At 41.6% G+C, this 21670-nt stretch overlaps 1 protein-coding gene across 3 annotated transcripts in view; it reads left to right on the plus strand.

The window, feature by feature from the left end:
* The window catches only part of cadm1b (cell adhesion molecule 1b), a 137297-nt gene that overhangs the window by 111741 nt on the left and 3886 nt on the right, over positions 1–21670 (plus strand). For 2 of the 3 annotated variants that reach the window (XM_076734596.1, XM_076734598.1), the window contains exons 6-9: positions 1280–1438; positions 4036–4132; positions 4418–4590; positions 12707–12757. In XM_076734596.1, the coding sequence (XP_076590711.1) occupies positions 1280–1438; positions 4036–4132; positions 4418–4590; positions 12707–12757 (480 nt within the window). The remainder of the gene's footprint in view (positions 1–1279; positions 1439–4035; positions 4133–4417; positions 4591–12706; positions 12758–21670) is intronic. The other variant, XM_076734597.1, reaches the window with a different exon arrangement.

Raw genomic sequence — 21670 nt, forward strand, 5'->3', positions numbered from 1 at the left:
TGTGACCTAGTCTTTGTGATTGCGTGAGGACAATGGAACTCTTAACGGGAAAAACCTGTTGTTATTTGGCGAGGAACACGGTGGGATTGTTCTGTGAGTGTTTCTGCTGATCGTAGCACTTTAACTAAGGATGGCTGGGATTAACTAATTTGCTGTGCGTCACGTTAATGCTTGCAGAGCTTTTTAGAGTGAAGTCAAATCACTTCGATGTAGATCGTAGTTAAAAGTCACAGGGGGAAAGAGATGTATAACATTATACATTCTTCATGCCTATAGTACATTGATGTTCTACATCTTGTAATGTCTTTGCTCATATTGGGCTTGCAGATGTTTAAGTGTTAATTAATGAACTGTTTGTTTGCCGGTCAGTACTGTGTCTCATCTGATTCATTCTGCAGCAAAACAGCAAAATTATCACAATTTCTAAATGAAAGTTATTTATTTTCTAGGCTTTCTCATCACACTCTCACTCTTTTAATCCTTGCTGTTATTATCATTATGTTACCATTATTACTTACTCTTTGCTAACGGTGAGTGCGCTTTCCAAACGGCCTGCTCTCTCACCACAGTGGTCAGATTTAATGCCCTCAAACGCACTGACCACTTACCAATCCCAGTACTTTAAATTTTATGTAGGCAGGTCTTGGGTGGGTGGGTGTGTGTTACACGGGGTTAATATCCATCAAGAGGCCACATATGTGTGTATTGGTGATCATCAACTGTGGAACAACAGTGTTTTGCCCTCCCTGAGCCCAGCCAAGTTCCCCTGTGACAAGGCTGAAATGGAAGTGTGCTGCAGGTCAGAGTGGGCTGTAATTATTTCTTCACTTCATTAAGTGCGAGTAAACCATCACACTCAGCACTGCAGCTAATGCGATGCCCCTGTGGCATTGTAATGCTCTCTAAATGAATGCCCCTCTGACAGCCTAGGGCCTTGTGGGCAGCAGATTACTGCAGGGTTAGCCCCAACAATGCTCAACCCTCCAGCTGCAGAAGCATTCATTATCAGGCTTATATGACCCAGCCACTCCTCGCTGCTCTCGTCAGAATTGAAGGCCCCGGGCCCGTCTGAATCCTCTACAGTCCCGTCCGGGCACCATATCACCAAATCATAAATTAAATGTAAATGGCATTTGAAAGCGCTCCACTTTGACAGGTGATGTGCACTTAATATCTCTGACTCATTACAGTCACTGCAGGTTGGTGCTGCTACAGGATTTGACATATGTTCTTGAGTTATTAACTTTTTTCTCCACTCATGTTTGGGATGTTTTTCTAGGTGAGGCAACAGTTGAGGAGACATATGACAGGATGTTTACTGTCACCAGCCGGGTAAGATTTTCTGTCACCAAAGAGGATGATGGAGTGCCAGTGGACTGCATCATTGACCACCCAGCTGCGAAGGACCTCCTGGCTCAAAGACACTTGGAAGTGCTATGTGAGTGACCTCAAGCCATAATTTTTGAAGCCTAGAACTAGACCAAGGCCCCATAGACAGTGCCAGAGATTTCCTTTTGCTCGATCAAGTAGAGGCCTGAACTGCATGTCATGTTGTTGGCGTCATATGCATATTATAGATTCAAAGGTACCACCCATTAACAATAAAAATCCCTGCTTTTGAAGGTAAAAATAATAATAATAATAATATTCAGAAATATTAGACTACACGCAACATATTTTGTACATTGTACAATAAGTGCATTGTTGAAAATATTAGGTATTAAACTAATACACCAGCAGGGATCTATGTGGTTATGTGTTATGTGGTTACGCATTCCATACTTTGCTTTCATCAAAACAACTGCAGAAATACAACTGGTATTATATTTCGCTGTATATTACGTTACATTATGGTTTGGGACAATGACGCAATCACTAGTCAGCAATGTTACCTTACCGTGTGATTGTTTTTAACAGGAATTTTGCTGACAAGCTTCAACAGATGCGTTTTCCCTACTTGTGTCTCTCAGGCATAACCCTGAACTGAAGCATCTATTTACACGTCAAGCATTTTTTTTTTTTTCAACAATGCATTCATGGTCACAAGGTTGATGCACAACAAAAAGCCACTAAATAAATATATTTATCTAAATGTTGCAACCCAGGCAGAGCAGCATGTGCTGCACAGACACACACACACATACACACGTGCACATGCAACACTGAAAGCTGCTGAGGCAAAATAATAATTGTAATAATATCACCGAAATCCAGCATCAATGTGTCACATTACTTTGTTACTGCAAAAAGTAAGATATTACTGTCATGCATTACTTCTGTGATGCATTATCCCAACACTGACAATATAATTCAGCCACCATATATATTATTTAGATTTGGCCCCAAGAAAAGAATAATTGAATGAATAAAACTTCCATTTAGTTGATGTCCTCACAGTGTTGCATGACTGAGGAGAATACTGTAATCATTTTTTTCCCTTAAATGCAAATTTCTGTGATCCAATCGTGCTAACCATAGACTAACCTTCCATTTCTCCTTTAAAGTTTTAATTGCAGCTTGTTGTAGTCATTATTGTGCACTTGACACTAAAACAGGAACCTGTTCCCATTTAAATCTTTACAGATGTTGAAGCTAAGCTACCAGTTTCTTTCACCAATGACTGGTGATCTCTTATATTCTTATTCAACTGCTGCTCACAAGTATCTTTGTGTCGCTCTGCCCTTTCATTTGACGGTCTGGTTGAGCCATTGCACAGCGTTTTGTTCCCCATGTACAAAACATTATTTTGTTGCAAACCCTTCATGCAAAATAGCATCTATTTGTAAAGAGGTCTTTCTACAATGTAAAAGCATGAAAGCCCATTCAGAAAAATAGAGTAGTCCTCTCAGCCATCTGACTGAACTGAATCAAGCTTTTGTGGCAGTTGATTCCAAACTTTTGAACAGTCGAGCATTTTTTTTTTTTATAAATATGGCTTGTGTGACTCATGGGTCAGGCTAACTTTGTACCTCCATTGTAGAGATTCAGGGGAAAAAACAACATTTATGATATGAGTCATTTCAAATGCTCTTCTCTGAGTTCGACCAAAGGTAAACACGGAGAGTAGCCGCCTGAAATGGCTCTTGCAGTTAACTGCAAAGGGATCTACACCCTCGTTTCCCAACTGACTACCATAGCAGCAGCAAGTGTGAAGTTAGAATGACCCATAGAACCAGAGTGACCACATTAACAGAAAATAAGGCAAGTTGAAGTAATTCTCCTTTAAAGAGTAACTCCAAATTGGATTTTGAAAGCAGGAAAATATCATCTGTGAGTCAAAAGGTATCCAGCAACAGAGCTGAGTCTGGTCAAGTGTTGTACTTGTGACTCAACCCAGCTCTGATGTAGATGTACAACATGTACAAGCAGCGTAGGTGGAGTTACTCTTTAAGATGCTCAGGTGACATGTGTCCCCAGTAAACTCTCAATGTATCCTCTGCCCATCAGATCATAGCTGTACTGTACATTTATCACTTCCTATCTGTTATCTATGATGCAGGGAGTCTTAGCCTACTGGTGCTTTGACCCAAGAGATACAGTCACCACAAGGGGGAAAAAACTTTTATTCTGGTGTCAAATGATGTTTAGATGTTCTTGAAATGGTGCATTTATTGAAGAGGTAATACAGGCTGCCTTACACTGTTAGACGTCAAAGAAAGGTTAAGGTACCCTTTTGTAGTCTGTGTAGAATATTAATTTTTTTCCGGTAGACAACAGTTTTGTCTGACCTTTCAAGGAAAAAGAGAAAGCTTGACTGGAACCGCTTGACATTTTGGTAATCTTTGGCTAGCATTGATAAGAAGAAAAAAAAAAAATCATTTTGCTGTAAGGTACTGTAGTCTGACTGAATGTCTACTGAGCACATAGGATAATCTTTTCATCCTGCTCTATTTTCACTTCTAGCAGTTTTGCTCTCATTTACAAGTCTGTTTCTCTCAGCGCTCGATGTTGGAGTCCAATAATCATTAAACTTTTGCTTTGAAAAAGGCAGTTTTGTCATCGTTGATGACACTGGGAATATTCGTGTCTTTTCAGATAAACCAGAAGTGAAGATTGTGGTGACATATCCTGAAGGGTTAACAAGGGAGGGTGACAATCTAGATTTGACATGTATCGCGAAGGGAAAACCACAGTGAGTATTCAAGCAGATGGACACACTTCAGCACCGCAAAACACCCTGAAATATATGTACTTTGCATTGCATAACCCTTTTCTAGCAGTCCAAGCACCCCCTTAACCTTTGCATTTCATTGTACCATTTAAATGTTACCAGTTGTTAGCATGCTGAATAAAACACATCATTAGACAGGGCCTGCCGATGGCCCTCCTCAGACAATCTCGGATTTGACCTTCATTTCAGATTTTGAGCATGGATAGACAGCGCCTGAGTGATGTGTGTGGTATTTATGCTCTCCAGTCCCCATCAGATCAACTGGCTGAGGGTAGACGAGGATGTGCCCCCTCACGCTGTGGTCACTGGGTCTGACCTCTACATCGAGAACCTCAACAAGTCCTATAACGGCACCTATCGCTGTGTGGCATCCAACGCTGTGGGAGAGGCCTTTGACGACTACACCCTCCATGTATATGGTAGGTATAACGCTTCATTGCACTTGAAGTTTTAATGCCTCCATCACTCTTTTACACCAAGATTCAAGTCTGTATTGCTGATATAGGAAGGTTTATAGACTTAACTGCCTACAGTAGCTTTGGCAGTCAGGAGAACGTATTGGAACTATAAGGATTTACTACCGCATTTGTGCAACAAACAGAATCGCATTTCAAACGTATATGGATGTAAGCCATTATTGAGAGAAACAGAGAGCTCAAAATCACAGAAGGTGGCTGCAGTTGACAAATCCACAGAGCTCAGAATTTGGGTTTGGTATTTCAGCTGCTGCTGTACTATTAATGCATGATGAGTTGAACCACCCAGAGTGCTGACTGTTGACTTTGGACTGGCATGTTAGAACCCAGGAAGTGAGATTTTATACGGTAGATTTATATACTTGAAGCAACATTTGCGCAGTACAGTAGAAAATGAATCAGATGGCTCTATTGCCATATACTGTACTGTACGGTCATACAGCAGACCCAGAAGAAGCCCAGAGCCACATGTACAGTCACATTACACTTATTTCTTTTGAATATCTGCCCCACAAATTAACTTGTTTTCAGTTCAGCTTGTATGATCAAAGAATGTGTTTCCTGTTTTGGTATGATCTCCTGGCCTGGTTCGGTAACCTTTTCCAAGGCCATTCTGTGGAACAGTTTACCCTTGATTGTCAGGCTTTCCCCATCCAAAGCCACTTTACAAAGAAAACCACTGAGCAATGCACTCCTATAACACTGTCAGACATCTGTGGAAAATTGAAAACAAAAAAAGATTGAAATAGATGCAAGAGAACCTTGACTGCTGACAGCTCAGTTGGAAATTTGGATGTGTTACACTAGTATCGGCTAATGTAGCCTTGAGCTGCTAGCCTCATGCAGAGATTACACTTTACCAGCTGATTTGCAACCAAAACAAAGAGTGATGTGCTGTACTTGTAGTGATGTGCCATCATGGTGGTCTGTGCAAGATTGTCCTACAAGTTTACAAACCATAGCATTGCTCTCTTAAAGTATTTACAGTCTGCTTAGTATTCATTTATTGCCCAAATTGGAACCATGACATAATTATTCAGGGTCAAGTACAGGGCAATTTTGTTGGATGGATGTAATATGGCTGGACTAAAACTAATTTGCTTTCTTGGCAAGAGTTAGATGAGAAGATTGATATCACTCTCTTGTCTTTATGGTAATATGAAGCTACAACCAGCATCATCTGGTTGGCATAGCTTATCTTAGCATTCAGACTCGGGTAACAGTTAGCTTGACTCCGTTGAAAGGTAAAAAAAATCTGCCTACCACCACATCTAAAGCTCAATAATTAATATGTTATATCTACATTGTATTGTTTGAATTAAAGGTGCTGATTTTGTTACCTTTGTGCAAAGTCAGGCTGGCTGTTTCCCCCTGTTTATAAGCTGTATGCTAAGCTAAGCTAACCAGCAACTGGTTGTAGCTTCATATTTAACAAACAGTTATGAGAGTGTGGTTAATCTTATTATCTAACTATTGACATGAAAGCCAATAAATCTCAAACTATTACTTCACAAAAGAAAAAAAATATCAAAAGACTGTTGACTCCACTATTGAGATTGACTTTTAGGTCCCATAGCAGAAATTCATCTTCGATGGGCTTTGGTCCTTGACTTAAATCAAAGTGGGTGGAATTTCAATGTGTTCTGCAGCCAACCAGTAAAGGGCAATAGAGGGACCACCTCTCCCTGGACCTGACTTTAAATGCAGCGGGCAGTTTGTTCCCCTTGGTTTGAGCCTCTTGTATTTTTATTTTCAACACATCACAATCCACAATACAACACTTAATAGTACACCAAATGAAGCCAAAAGCCTTAAATATAGAACAATATGCAACAAATAAATAAAAAAAGACAAATACGCAACAGAAAGGAGGCCATTGCGAGTGAATTCACTCGGCTGCAATTACACATGCAGGTAATCTGAAAAAGTTTTTTGCAAACAACTCGGCTGTTTAAAGGTGCACCGGGCATCTTTGCACCTGAATCCCCAAGGCGGAACAGCAGGAGGTAACTGTTTGAAGTCCTGAAAAGGAGGAGGACTTCATCATGTAGAAATCATGTAACGTGACGTCAGTGAAGTACACACTCCTCGGACCTTAATTTCCTATTTTCGGTGGCTGGCAGGGGTGATGAGGACGAGGGGGAAATAAATTTGCAGCAGGTGCAGCCATTGTTGGTGAGTTTAGCTTTCTCTCCTTGGAGCGCTTGCTCCCTGCTGCTTAGAAGAGGATTTTGTGTTTCGCTCCCAAGTTTCAATTTGTTTCTGCCTGTGTGCCAAGAACATCGCCTGCCAGTGACCATACCTGACAGCACAAATGAGGGTGGATCTTCTGTATTGATTCTCAAGTAATATGTTTAAGACATTCAGAAATATTATTATTGTAGTGTCATTTCTATGTTAAAATTGATGCATTTTTACCAAGAAATCTTAATCCAGTGCATGTTGAGTCATAGTTGCTTTCAAGGTTTTGTGTTAAATAAATGTCAATGTGAGGAAAAGTAACATTTCATGATGTCAGGTTAAATGAGGGCTTGCCTGTCCATCAAACTAACTGACTGAAATATTTATATATTGGCAAATCCACAATGCATGAACTGAGGCTGTTTAAGTCTCACTCCACTCAAAAATGTGTTTTGCTTATTGTTCGTCACTCAGATGTTTGACCTTCACTGTGCAGGATGATGTATGTGTAGAGTTTGACACTGGGAGGCTTTTTTTGACGTCCACCTGCTGAAAAGGGAAAGTTCATCGGCGCTCACCTTCAATCTCAGTTTCAGACGGACACGTGCATGCATGATGACACTACTTTAGATGCCAATAATGATCCAGTATGCAACCTGAACAAGCTGTGATGTGGAAACGTGAAGCCTCCGGTGCACATACTGTCTGAGGATAGATAGTGAAGTAGGAGACACGAACATTTTTATAATCACAGAATAAGGATTCTTTTTAATAAGTGAGAGTAGATATAATTTAAAGAATGTAATTCTTTAAACATGTCTGGAGGGGATCTTTAGGATATGAAGAATTAGTCTCAGCATCTCCGCATTATCCTTATAATTTATACCCTTTTCCTGATAAGGTGGGAACACATATTTCATTCATTTTTATCTAATTATTACAATAATGCCTTATATTTATATGTCTTGCATGTTATCCAATCTGTGGGGCTTTATCTGGCAAATACCTGGTTCTTCTCATTTCACCGTGCCATGCCCATAAAGTCAATTTATTTGATTGAATACACACTTTCGATCACTTTTAGAGCCCATTGGATAACCAAAACTGGCACACTTTTTTTTTTTTGCTGTTGCCAGACGTGAGGAGTCATACTGGTCAGAGAAGGTTGTTTGAACTTAACAGTCTGATTTGTTAGCACACCTTAGAAACATCACCACACTGGAAAGAGACAGAACAGCTCTGTCTTGCTGGGGTACAACAGCACATCATTACATCAGATTCATCACAAATTGATGTAGATTGTTAGATTTGACCACTGAAACCAACGTTCATGCTTGAAGCTAACATGTGCCCAAAGCTGCTGTTGAACACGGGCTCATTGTGGATTTTGTGAGCGAGCCAATTGCAGGTTTCAGAATGGTGATATTGTTTTGATTATCTGCTTGTTTAGGTCGAGTTGACAGCCATGAATTGTGTGTCAAAAAACAGCAATGCAACATATTTGTTGCTGGCCGGTTGGCAAATGTTCATGACAGTTACTGAAAATGTGCATTTGTGAGAATAAATGCATTTGTAATGGTTTTAACGTCAACGCCATTTCACCAATTGTGGGGCTAGCAGTGAATAGGATTTTAATGGAGGGACGAGGTCTGAGGCCAAGGCGTCAGAAAACCTGTCAGAGGCAGGAGAAATTAAAGGAGGAGAACAGGGTGTGCAGAGCTAATGCAGCTTTTCCACTGGATTTGTACACCTGCAAACTTTGAAAACTTTTGAAATCCCTGTCTCCTTAATGGTGTAGTGGATGTTGGTGTTTTGAATTTGCAGGAAGAATAACTTTGGGGGGGGGGGGTAGGAATGTCTGATAAACTGGGCTTCAAACACAGTAGGACCTCACTAATCCAAATCTCTCAGGCACTCGGAGAAGCACTGCTATTCCAGCTCCTCATATCAGAAATATATTCAATTGTATGAAAAAAAAATCTCCCAGCACGCAGTTAATGAAACATACAGATTTTCACATCATCTTATGTTTGATGTTCAGCGGTTCTGTTGATGGGTTGATGTTCTCAGAAATGCGTTTTATTGCACCAACTGACACGTGTGACTTTGTCACTGTGACATAGGTTCCCTGTGACTCTCATAACTCTGCAGCGCCATGGTTATTCATCATCGTGCTCTGCCAGGCAGATGATGACATCTGCTTGTTCCCAATGGGCCCATAATGATCACTCCCAAACAAAAGGACAGCATATGCCGGCAAATAGCTCACTCAAGGCAGACTTATTCAAGCTATCGCGACTAAATTCTTAATTGTTGCGTAAAGATTCCTTTGAAAGCGAGATTTGCTGTGTTTTCTCTCAGAAAGTGTTTTTTACTGAACAAGTTGGGAAAAGCGTGCTTGGTATTCCCAAACACAGATCATTTTATAATATTCTAATGAAAAGAAAGTTTGCTGAATCACCTGCAGGCATATCAGAACCTGTGATCAATGTCTGTGGCTACTGCCGTTGCTGCACCCATTAACACTTGCATGAATGAACCAAAAGCAAATGTCCTCCGGTTCAGAAAAAAAACTACTATCCCTTCTACCTACAGTATATTTGCAATCAATTTTTGTGCCTTTGGCCATGATGTCTTCAATTAGTAACTTCCTATCCACATATTTTACCAATTTCCATTAAACACCGCTCCTGTGGTGTACCAGCGTTGGAAGCTCTAAGACTTCAGCTGGTTATAATGACACACAGGAGATTGGAAAAAGGTGCTCATAACCACGTATAATTATGTCTCCGACTCCCACTCCTCTTTTCTGGAGGATTTAATGCCAGACAAAATCATGTTGTGGTCCATGTGAGGGTTTGTTGTCCCAGACTAATCATGCTTGCTGCAGTGGCTTAATTAGTGTGTGTTTCCGCAACATAGATGGGTCTTAGTATGATAACCTTGTGCTATTTTTGTGTGGCTTTCCAGCAGCAACGCACAACCTCAAACCAGTGCACTACTTGTGTCCTGCCCGCTGACTTCAATCTCATATTTCTCTCCAAAATTAGCCTTTTCTTCTCTTATCTGGCCTTTTTACTGTTTTGTTTTGTAATTTATGAGCTCTTGCTCCAGTTAAAACCATCACACATCTGTCAAAAAATGCTTTTGTTTCGCCAACTGCATGCAACAAATAGCTTTATTTTAATGAGTTGTTTTTTGTCCTAATAAATATTTGCTGGGGAGCATTATTGATAGAGCCAAGCTGGATTGTCCATCAATTCTTCTTTCATCCTCCTGCCACCCTCTACCGGCGCTAGTCCTTCGGGGTCTTCCTATTTCAAAAAGACTAATGACCTTTCACTGCGCGACAGCCCAGACAGGTGTGAGGCCGATGTAAATCCACGTCAAATCAAGTCCTATTGTGGCGCTTGTATTGTATGTGGCCGGTCGAAAAGGCTGAGAAAGAGGCTTTGTCAGGCTGTTCTCCACGCGGGTGTGTCTGTAGCAGGCTGTGAATTGTGCCCCCTGGCTGGTGTGCGGTGTGGGAGAGAGCCGGCCAGAGAGAGGCCTTTCTCTCTCAGAGGTTACCTGGTGCTATAACTCACACATACTGCCTGCTGGCAGGAGAACAGTGCTGCCTTTTACCGCCACGGTTTAGCCCACAGTTGACTTCTTGACCTATAAATCTTCCATGGGCAAGAAGTCAAAGATTCCCAAGCCAATGGGAATTTGGGGTTTATAAGGGTTTTGACATAACATGAGCAGACAGCACTCGTGAGTCTCGCTGTTCTTATGAAAGGCTGTTGTGAAACTGTCCTTGTGAATCACACTTATTTTATAAAAATGTGCAACATAGCGAGGAGCAACTTTTAACACATCAGCTGGTAGATTCTTTTTTCATAATATAAGCTATAATAACCTCTTTTACAGACATTACCCCATGTTTTTACAACAACACCTGGACAAAAAACTTCACGTAAAAGTAACTTTTAAGCACGAGGAAAGAAATAGCCCCCCCTCACACAAAAAGAAGAAACAAAAATCTCTTCCCTGCTGTCGTGTTGGCAGGCAGGTTTAAGCAGGCATAGATAAACAATTTCTCCTACACTGTTTCACTTTATGGTTAAATTTTCTCATATCAAATTCCTCACTGGTACAAATGCTCCCTGAAAATATGGCCTCTCCAAAATACACTCATATTTCAGCCCTCATAATGCTGAGCCCGGAGTCATCCAGCCTGGAAATTGCCCATGGAGAATTCTTGTTCGCCTGGATATTATATGTGCCACATCCTATCCCGGCCTTTGTGAAGACCCTCTTCCCTGAATGGCCAATTTCCCTCTTCCAGACACTGACATTTCAGCTATCAGACTGCCTTCGGTCACAGGGAAAGAAACCTAGCCCACCCCCCTCTTCAAATACTGTCAGAGGAGAATCTTTTCCTGATACCCTGATACCCCCCTACCACCAGCAACACCACCTTCACCATACACTCTATCCCCGGCGGCAACATTATGCTGTCCTTGATGTTTTATCATTAGTTGGGGAGTGTGTGGTCCCCCACTGCTGTCTTTTGATGGAGTGCAGACAGTAAAGGCATGGAGACAGCCAGCCAATTTCCCCTGCTGTGACTCTCCCACAGCAAGGGGTCGTGCTATCTTTCCCCTGCACCAGAGCCAGGCATATATTCCCCTGATGAGGAAGCTTTCAGCCCTCCTTAGCACCATTGCATACCTGAATTGCCCTCTATTTTGTCTTTCTGATTATTTTGTTTGGGGGTTAGTGACAGGCCTAATCAGTACAGTGTGGGGCGGAGGATGCTGCTCTGGGCTCTGCTGTGCTGCAGCGGGAGACCACCAGAGTGGTTTAATTTGCAGTTTGACTTAATTATTGAGACTGTGGAAAATAGCAATACCTTTCCATGATTGCCAGACATTATTATTCACAGTTAATTAGAAAATGTATAAAAAAAAATAAATAATGTAATGTAATGCAGGCCCTGCACAGTGAAATATGAGAGTCATTTTCTCAGTTTTTCAGCCACGTTGGGGGGTGTGGCTCCAGGGATGGTCTGTCCAGACTGAGGTATCTTAACAACTGTTGGATGGATGGCGGTGACAATATGTAGAGACATTAATGGTTCTCAGAAGATACAAGCTAATGACTTTGTTGATCACTTGGCTTTTCCTCTTGCGCCACCTAGAGGTTGACACTTTTGGTTTTTAGTGAAATATCTCATCAATTATTGGATGGATGGCAGATACTCATGGTTCCAGCAATTTTGATCCATTGACTTCACCCGTAGAGCAGATCAAAGGACGATGAATCCTGAAAACTTTGGTTATCCCCTGATTGCCTGTTGCACCAACTAGCAGGTTAGCATTTCCGGTAATCAATATCTCATCAACTGCTTGATGAAACTTGTCACACGCATTCATGTCCTCCTCGGGATGAGCTGTAATCACTTGGTGATCTTTTAACTTTCCCTCCAGCGCCACCGTCAGGTCAAAATAAAATTAGAATTTGTCCAATACTTTATGACCAACTAAATTCCCATTAGCTAATTAGCGCCATAGAAAAGCTAATTAGCAAAAGTTAGCATACTAACATGCTATGTTAACATGTTGACAATGGTTGACACTATACCTGCTAAACATCAGCATGTGAGCACTGTCACTGAGATCCTGTTAGCATGCTGATGCTAGCATTTCGCTCAAAGCACGGCTGTGCTAGCATGGGCTCTTAAAAATGAACTCAACACAGAAGCTAAAATATGTGCATGTTATGATTTTTACGGCACAGCTTATCATCTTCAATGACTTTTATCTATTTCTTTACTCTTGTCTTCCTTTATTTCTTATACATGTTCTTTATTTTTTTTATTCTTTTCATCTAGATGCTCCCACTACTAGCCCCACACCCACCACCAACCCAGTCAGCACGCAAGGTACTGTATGCCCCCACTACTGTCCCTCTCAGCAATCATGTGTGTGTGTGTGTGTGTGTGTGTGAGAGAGAGAGAGAGAGAGCCTGCATGCACGTGTGATCAGGTGATCGGGGAGAGAAATAACGAGGGCTTGTACCTAAGGCTAAGAGAGACCGTGGATGGCCAGTTTTAATCAGATAGTGCTGCTGATAGGTGACATTGAGGACAGGCAGCGCCGGGCTGTCGGAGACACCTGTCATAGTCCTTTCCAGTCACATGTTAGATCTGAGAAAACGTAGACACTCTGCTTTGCTGTTCTGCTATCTTATCAGCATCTGCAGCTATATCTCAACCGGCCCATCCATCATATTATAATGCCCTTTACATCTCCCCTACAAATGCCAGTCACATTTCGTCTTTGCGAGGCTGAAAAACATCAATAACTATTTTCTCAAAGACATATGAAATGAATGAAAGGCAGTTCGTTTGCGGTGTTTATAGCAGAGCAACCTTTTGCCATCTTCTGTACACACTCTTTTGGACTTTGATTCAGCTCCATTGCAAAAATTTATTTCAATATTAACCTTTTTTTAAAAAAAAAAAAATCGCTATTATTTCAAAAGCACTGCTAAAGCTAGACAGATGGCGAGGCAACCTTGGGAGTTGACATTTGGATATGCCAGAATGTGACATTTCAATACAAAAACTATCCTTAAAGAATAGATCGGTTTATCAATAGTTGGTTTAGAGATACGGCAATTTTGGCCCTTTTGTCATGACAATTCTGCAATTTATACCGTCACAGAAATGAGAAGTGGCAGTATACACATAATAAGTTTGAAACCCAGTGTGAGCCAGCATCAAAAGCTCCGGCATTCTAATGTGGCAGCTTTCAGATATCGTTCATTTGTACATTTATTTGATTTAACAATTGTTTTTTTCAGTAGTTTGATTGTGCATTCTGTATTGTTATTTAGTGAAAAAATTCCCATAAATGAGGTCTCCTGGGTTTTTTATTTTAAATCTCTGTTTACTATGACAGAGCTCTTCTCCGTTGCATGTTTTAAATTACTTCCTCATGTTTGAAACTTCTACTTCAAACCTGCTTTTATCTCTTTCACTGAAGTTATCAGCGGCATGCCAGCGATCACTCTGCATGGATGCAGCCTCACTTCGGCTCCCTCACTCTGCCACAGTCAAAACAGGAAGTTGCTTTTGCAGAAGTGTGCATTACTCTGCATTTTTCCCCCTAAGCTCTTCTCCTTCCACCGATGCAGCCGTCTCCATGTTTTCTGCTGAAACATTCCAGTAATTTCCAAAAGACAGGCTTGAAAGAGGATTTACCGTGATTTATGCAGTACATGCTGGGAGGATGTAATTGAGCTTTCTTGCAGTTCACTACTCTTCTAAATACCCTGTCACAGGGGCAATGGTAAGCTGGCTTGCGGTAGATTGCTTTGCACTACCTTAATCAGCATAACAGCACAGTATAGCAGTTTCCTCTCGCCAATAAGGAAGTATACAGCATGATTTCTTATTCGTTCGTTATAAGTGTGACTTGGCACGGCCACTCACAGCACCAGCTGTGATTTTCTGTTGTAATCATGGGTCACTGAGCCACGACTGTATATGATCCTGATTTTAAAGGTCCAATCACTAAATTTTTTGGTACATAAATTTCAGTTATCGTCACACACAGATCGAGTTTGAGGTCTTAATTTCTTTAAAAAATCTCACACATTACAAATCATGAATAATCAGGTAGTAGACATCGAATCTTCTCATGTGATGTTGTGTTTTCATGGCTTTAATGGATGGTTAGGTACTTAAATCTGGTTGCAATTTATTGGCATCATATATGATTGTGATTGTCAGGATCAGTTGCCTTGTTTATTTATGTGTTTATTTATCTTTGCCTGTTTGGACCTTGTTTCCATTATTTGGTAATGTTTAATTGGACATTTTAATGGGCCGATTAGCGACTGCTATGGCAGAGGCTAATGGAAATCCACTGGAATAAACAATAGATTTAGTTGTTGTCTAGTGTGTTTCGAATTTCCCTTTTTTTATGCCTGGATCAAACAGTCTGACTTTTAAACATGTTTTTTTCTGCTATATTTTGAGAGCTCCACCCAGATCTGACTGCTTTACAATGTACTTATGACTGAGAAGAACTGACTGAGTGATGAAGCTTTCAAGTTGCTGTCATTCACTGATCCACGTAAGCAGCAGGTGCTACTAGGTCACACTATTTTCCCATCCAAAACATGCAAAGGGGTTTCTGAACCATGCTAACCCACTCCCTCCTGGTTTTGTGGTTAGTAGTAGATGGATTTCATTTCCAAAATGCTTCGGTTTCACTTGCTAAATTTTCTTTTCTCTGTTTATTTTTCCCCCGTCTTGTTGTAGCCATGCAAACCAAAGCCTCAGCTCAAAGCCTAAATATGGTTTTGTGCAGTGGGGGAGCAAATGCCACGTTAAAGCACAACGTCTCACAGTTGTTTGTCTTCTATGCTGTTTCATGTTCAGAAAGTTTCACAAGAGTTCATATTGTCAGGTCTTTCAGTGTCTTAAAAGATGCAGAGAGAGAGAGTTGGTGTGTGCGTAGACCTCATGGGAAAGATAAGTCACCCTTTCAGAGGAACACTTCTTTCATGTGTTTGAAAGTTTTCAGACCTTGTTTTTCTCTGTGTGTTTTTATTGCGTATTTACACTAAAACAAAAAGCTTTTAGTTGACATCCTGTATCAAGAAAAAGTTGACAGACATGTGTGACCTTCTTTCGCACTGATCCAAATACATGATTTAGACATATCACACTAAAAGCAGTCGTATGAATCCAGCACGTCCTGACCAGAAAAACGGCCGCATAGGTCGTCTTTGCTAGCAGGTTATGGCTTTTATTGTTAGGCAGCGACCTTCAGTGGGCGTAGTAATCATGACGGGAGCAAAGGAGGAAGTCGAATGAGCAAGAACATCTGCATATGGAGGAGGGAGGGGTGGATGGTGGAGGGGTGATCGTTGATTTATTTTAACCCAAATCATGACCTTTTCCTAAGTCCAATCAACTAGTTGTTTTGCCTAAACCAAAGCAAACTGCATTTCATGTTAACCACATGGCGGTGGCCTGTTGCTGGTGCTGTCCACCAGTCGCTGGCCACCCACTTGTTCAGTGGTTAAGGTATGAAGCAGAGTATTGTCTTCAAGATGGAAAGTAGATCACAGAAAAAAAAACCAGCACTCCACAATTTCTTTGTCAGTGGTTGTATTTCTTTTGGGGAGAGGGTAGAATTTACCCAGAATCCCCAGCTCTGAAGGAATAAAGGGAGTCTGTGGCGGTAATGCTCCAGCTCGTCAGATGCTCAGAGATGATCCAAGGCAGGGACATCAGATCCTGGCTAAGCCTTCAGTAACCCCCCCCATCTCCCCCCGGCTTGTCGAGAGGAGCCAGAGGAAAGACACGGAACAAGGAATTATGTTGTAGAGTTGATTAAAAAGGCCCTATGTTTCTGCAGATCTGCCGTCCAAGGTAAATTGTTGTTTAGCATGCTAAGGTTGGACCTGTGCTGAATGGTGTAAAGGAATCTAAAAAGTCAGAAGCTAAACATTAAAGAGGCTTTGGGGTGTGATGAGTTAAAGGGAGTTTTCTGAGGTCAACAGCGCTCTGCTTTATGGATAGTACAAGCAGTAAATTAACTGCCAGTATGAGCTTTGCAAGCAAACATTACACTATACGTGAACCTGAATGTGGTCTCTATACAGCACCCTTTGGACTTGATAATAACCATAATATATTTTTTATGGCTTGCTTTGCTTAGCCGTCAGGGATTTGCAGATCCTCATGACTTTAACATGTGGTGCACACAGTACATACATGACTTCAGGGTTATTCCCTCGTCTTTGTTCTGACAGTCTCATGTATTTTTTTTTTCTTTTTCCAAGTGAGTAAATCATGCGATTTCTCGCCAGATGGTATTTTAGGAATCCATTTCTGGCAGGTTTTCATACTTGTTTTGTTTGCTGTTTCCTCCCTTGGCGCTGGTACATGTTAGGTGTTGGCAGGTTTCCACTGCTGTTGAGTCTTGGGATTCAAGCCTTAACTCCGTGCACACTGTTGACTTCAACAAAGACTGTTATGAGTGGATTTAGTATTCAACATAATTAGCCATTAAACATTTACCAGCGTTGTTTTAACTCTCACATGTATCATTCCTCTTTGAAGTATTTCATTGGAAAAATTAAAGAATCATTTAGAAATGGTAATTAGTTTTTTTTTTCTCGCATTTGTTTACTCTGATTCCCAGTTGAAACTGTATTTTTTTTTTTTTTGACCTGCAGGTTTTTTTTTCCCCTTTCCTTTAAACAGTTATTAAAGAAAGAAAATATTGTAATGGTCCATTTTAATTGGTCTCCAGGGAATAGGTTAGTAATGCCAGCCCACCCTGAAGTTAAAAGAGTGTTTCACTGCAGTAATATTGTTTTTTTCATGGAGCAGTTGTAAATGATTATGAGAGCTCCACTTAGCACATTAGGGTTTGGAGATTGAATGTTGTGTGCCAATGAACTCACACTGTGTCCTCATTTTCGGCTGATGAGGTGTACTTTTGTGGCGCTTTACTCCGGGCTACTTTAGGAGGTGAATAGTGATTTTTATTATTTTCTCAACCTTTTGCCTTGATCTGTACTTGAGGGGGAGAACACGTTGAAGAGGAAGATGGGTGCGACCGGCTTTTGTGCGGAGAATTTTGCCCATCTCAAAAGACACAATATACTGCCATCGAGGAGTTCAAGTTCACTGTTAACAATTTCCAGTCATTTGCCAGTATATTAGTTGTAGCCAGACCTTCACTTGTATTTCAGCACCTCCGTTAAATGTCACAGCTGTATTTGTACATCTTCAAATCATTGTTGAGGTTATTACAAAGGACTCTGGGAATCTATTTAGCTGCCGAGCAGTGGCATTGGAATTCAAGTGAGGCCTACATTGTGCTCTGTTGATGGTCTGCTACAACAGCAGTACGAAAAATGATTTGGTGGAGATTGCCCATGTGTGTTCATCTCATTACGTGCATTTCCTTCTCGAATGGCAGCAAATACAAAAGACTCGGAAGTTCGCAGTTCATTGCCGCGAAACGACCAGCGATGGTCCTTAAGTTGATTCTGCAGCAATTGTCCTGCCACTGTCCAGGAAAGGGTTACTGTGAGAGTCTATTCAGAGGAGGTGAAGGCTTTTGTGCTTTCAATGCAAGAGAGTCATTGTTTCAATTATATCCATGTAATTACATCTATGAATTGTGTTTGTGAATGTGTCTGGGGTTGGGGGGGGTGTTAGCGCATGTGTGACATGCCTCCTTATGTGAGCAGAAAACTATTAAAAGAAAAGAAAGATGGTAAAACTGAAATTCTCCTCCATGTAATCAGCCTGGTGACAAACTTGCAGCTCTGATCTCCACGCTGACAGATGCTCTGTTGCTGACCAGAGCGGCAATTAGTCATTCCAGCACAGAGACGGAAAGGTGTGACTGTAAAGCATGTGGTACTGTGGAGTTCAGCGGAGCAGATTTCGACGCCGCGCAGACACAGGCATCAGTTGCAAATCCTCTTTATTCCCCCATAAATCCCCACGGCTGTGCACATCCTGTCAGGACGCCGGTGTGGGCATGTCAGCACTCCTCGATCGAGCCGCGAGCAGAGCTGAGCGGGCAGTATGGACACCAGCCACATTACAGACATAATCAAACTCTACTTATTTCAAGTGTGAGGGCAAAAAGTCTGCTGTAATAACACTGTCTGTCGTTTTTCTATTCTAAGCAGCTTGTAGTATTATGAATGCGTGTGTATATCGCACATGGCTGTCCTGAGGGGATCACACTCCTGATCCTGGATGTGTTAAAGTACTGAATGACAAACTAATCTACACAGGAAGAGGGAGGAAAGATCGCACTGACACTATGACACTTTATAAAGAAAATCTGTTCTGGTTGAGGTCAGCGATCAGGCTCAGATACAGATGAGCACTTCGGGAGCTTAAACCCTCTTTTTCGCTCTCTTACCCAAATGCAGTAGGTGGACAAAATAACAAGAACACATGCTACAGCACTGCAACAAGGCTGAATTTTCTGCTGTTGTGGCTGTGAATGTTTCCGTTTTTTTGTCCAGCTTGTGAGCTTGTGGAAAGTGGCAGATTTAGGGGCAGCTGTAGCTCAGTTAGTACTGGGTTGTCCAATAATTTCAAGGTTGCTGTCCATGAAGTGGTCCCAGCGTGTTTGAATGAGTGAGTGAGAATCCATTCCTATAGTACGATATAAATGCAGCCCGTTAAAAAATATATATTGATTTCTGAAAAACTTATCACAAGCATCTTTATTGGCTTTCTCCAAAGCTTTTGCCACATCTGGCCTTCACCAGTGAATGGAGTTTGCTCTGTTGTCATAGAGACGGGGTAGTTGTTATCATGTTGCAGTCATGTGATAAATAAAAAATTGTCAAATTGAAGCATTAGAGAGGTCGAAATGTCCTGACTTTTACTTCCATATATGGGCGAAACGCCAAAAACACTGGATATACCTTTGAATCAGCCAATGGCATCTCTTTGTTAGACCCTCCCTGCCTGGTAAAGACCCCCATCTTTCACACTCCATACAGCCAGTTAGCAACACAGGCTTCCTGTTAAAAATCTCTAAAGCTGAGATAACACTAATGATATCGTCAGGGGTTATTTTACTTACTTCAGCACCACAATACACGAAACAACAGCTCATGACGAGTGACCTTTACTGTATGTTTAGATCGTCTTACAACACGCTTAGACCTCTGTATGACATCACATTATGTAACATATCTCATAATCTGCTTAAAATGTAAGGCAGGCTGCAGCAGCACCACAGAATGAATGAAAATAAGCACAACAGTAATGCTGATTAAATTTGAGATCCTGTTTTTATAGCCCTCCCCTGTAATAAATACAGAAGTGACAAACAGAAAACCAGTGTTCAGCAGTGTGCTTAATATAGGCAACATGACACCCAACCAACCATAACTGGTGATACTGTAGGTGTTATGGGATTTTTAATCTCTCTGACATTTTTGTGATACAGTCTCGATTCTTACTCTGGGCGAATTTTTCCACCTGTTCAATAAAACTCTCCCTCGCTGTGCAGAGGCGGCCGAGACCCTGCATGTTTCCTTGTGGATGTGTCAAGCGGAAGACAGCGGGGTGCAAGGTGAGGGCAGGGAGGCGTGGGAGGTGAGGGAGGGGGGATGAGACAGGACTACGCACAGGCCAGTTAGTGGGTGAATGTTCATTAGCATGGAGCATGGGCCGTTCCCTCTCCTCGGGGGGAATGAGCTGTGCTATCTGACATCCCCGATACAGTAAACAAGCTGCGCCTCGCACATCCCTGCTTCACACACACCGACGCACAAGACCGGCTTGCTCCGCGAAGACGAGTCCATTTAAGAGAGCGCTCAACTGCAACAAAACTTTTCTCATTAATTAGGTTCATTGCAGCTCCTCTTGCAATACGTCCTCGTGCTAACTGAAGGCAACCAGACTGAGGTGCCGCTTTTAGGTTGAGATGCGAATGTGTCACATGTCTCAGACCCCTCAACTCGACTTATTACGCCCTCACAGTGTTGAGAAATTCTGCACCCTCCGCTCGTCTTTTATCAAAATCATTCAAGTTCAGAGCATGACTAGTGAGATTGATGGAAAATTGAGCTGCTCTCTCATGCAGCAAAGAACAGTGCAGCCATTCCCTCGCCTGCCACTCCTCCATCAGTCCAAATGTGCACAGATATAGACTATTGATAAACGCCTCTGAACTATTCTGAGACTGGAAATTTAAAGGCTTCAAATTTCGCCTTGTTCTTCTGTGGTGCACGGATAAATCTGGCTAAATGCTAGACAGTGATACTCTGTGACACCTGAGGCAGCCACGTATTTCTCTGCATGGGGACACCGGGTGCCAATTTATCTCCAGACTTGTGTCTATTTCTGATGATTGAGCTCTATAACTTCCAGAAATGGCCTCTTAAATCACAATGTATTTTACAGTGTGTGAACTCTCGCTGAAATTGCAGACAGTGTCTACTGTTTCATGGTGAAATAACTGTCTGAAAACATTTTTCACCATTGCTCACTCAAGCTGCTCGGGCAGCCATTTCAGCTATATGAAGCACTAAAAACGGTCATATAATGAGCTGGGTTCAACAGTATAACATCACAAATGTATGGTTTGGAAGTCATCAGACTTTATTTTAAACATGTTAAAGTAATAGAGTTTTTTTTCATTTAAAGGAATATTTCAATATTTTGGCTAATTCACTTTCTTCCCAATACTTGGATGAGAAGATGGATACCACTCTCATGTCTGTATTGTAAATGTGACACGACAACCAACAGCTGGCTATCTTAGCTCAGCTTAGCATAAAGACCAGAAACAAGGAAGTCTTTGCGTCTGGCCAAGAAATAGTCTGGCACATAATCCCTGTAATATCACTGTGTGTTGTTTTTACACCTGGGTTTTGTACAGATTACACAAACGAGATTTAGTTGGTAATGGGATTTGTGTTACCTTTGGACAGAGCCAAGCTAGCTGTGTCCCGCTAAGCTAAGCTAAGCTAACAGACAGGAGCGCGGTGCTGATCTTCTCATTTAACTCTCCGCAACAAAGCCAGTGACGGCTTGATTCGACTGGGCACGGCTCCATGGCGTTACATCTGTTTTGTCCTTCCTCTACATGGCTTCATACTCCACCAGGAGTGTTTCAGAAGGCAGTTTCCTTAGTTTTGTCATCTTGCTGAGATTTTGTTGATTTGGTCACTGAATTTTGTGCTTCTACCATGGAAATGCTTTCTATTATTGTCTGTTTTTATGATCAGGAGTCTGCACGAGATGTTTTATTTTGAAAATTAACCAAATTCTGTATCTTTG

This window comes from Chaetodon auriga, chromosome 7, assembly GCF_051107435.1.
Source record: "Chaetodon auriga isolate fChaAug3 chromosome 7, fChaAug3.hap1, whole genome shotgun sequence".
Lineage (NCBI taxonomy): Eukaryota > Metazoa > Chordata > Actinopteri > Chaetodontiformes > Chaetodontidae > Chaetodon > Chaetodon auriga.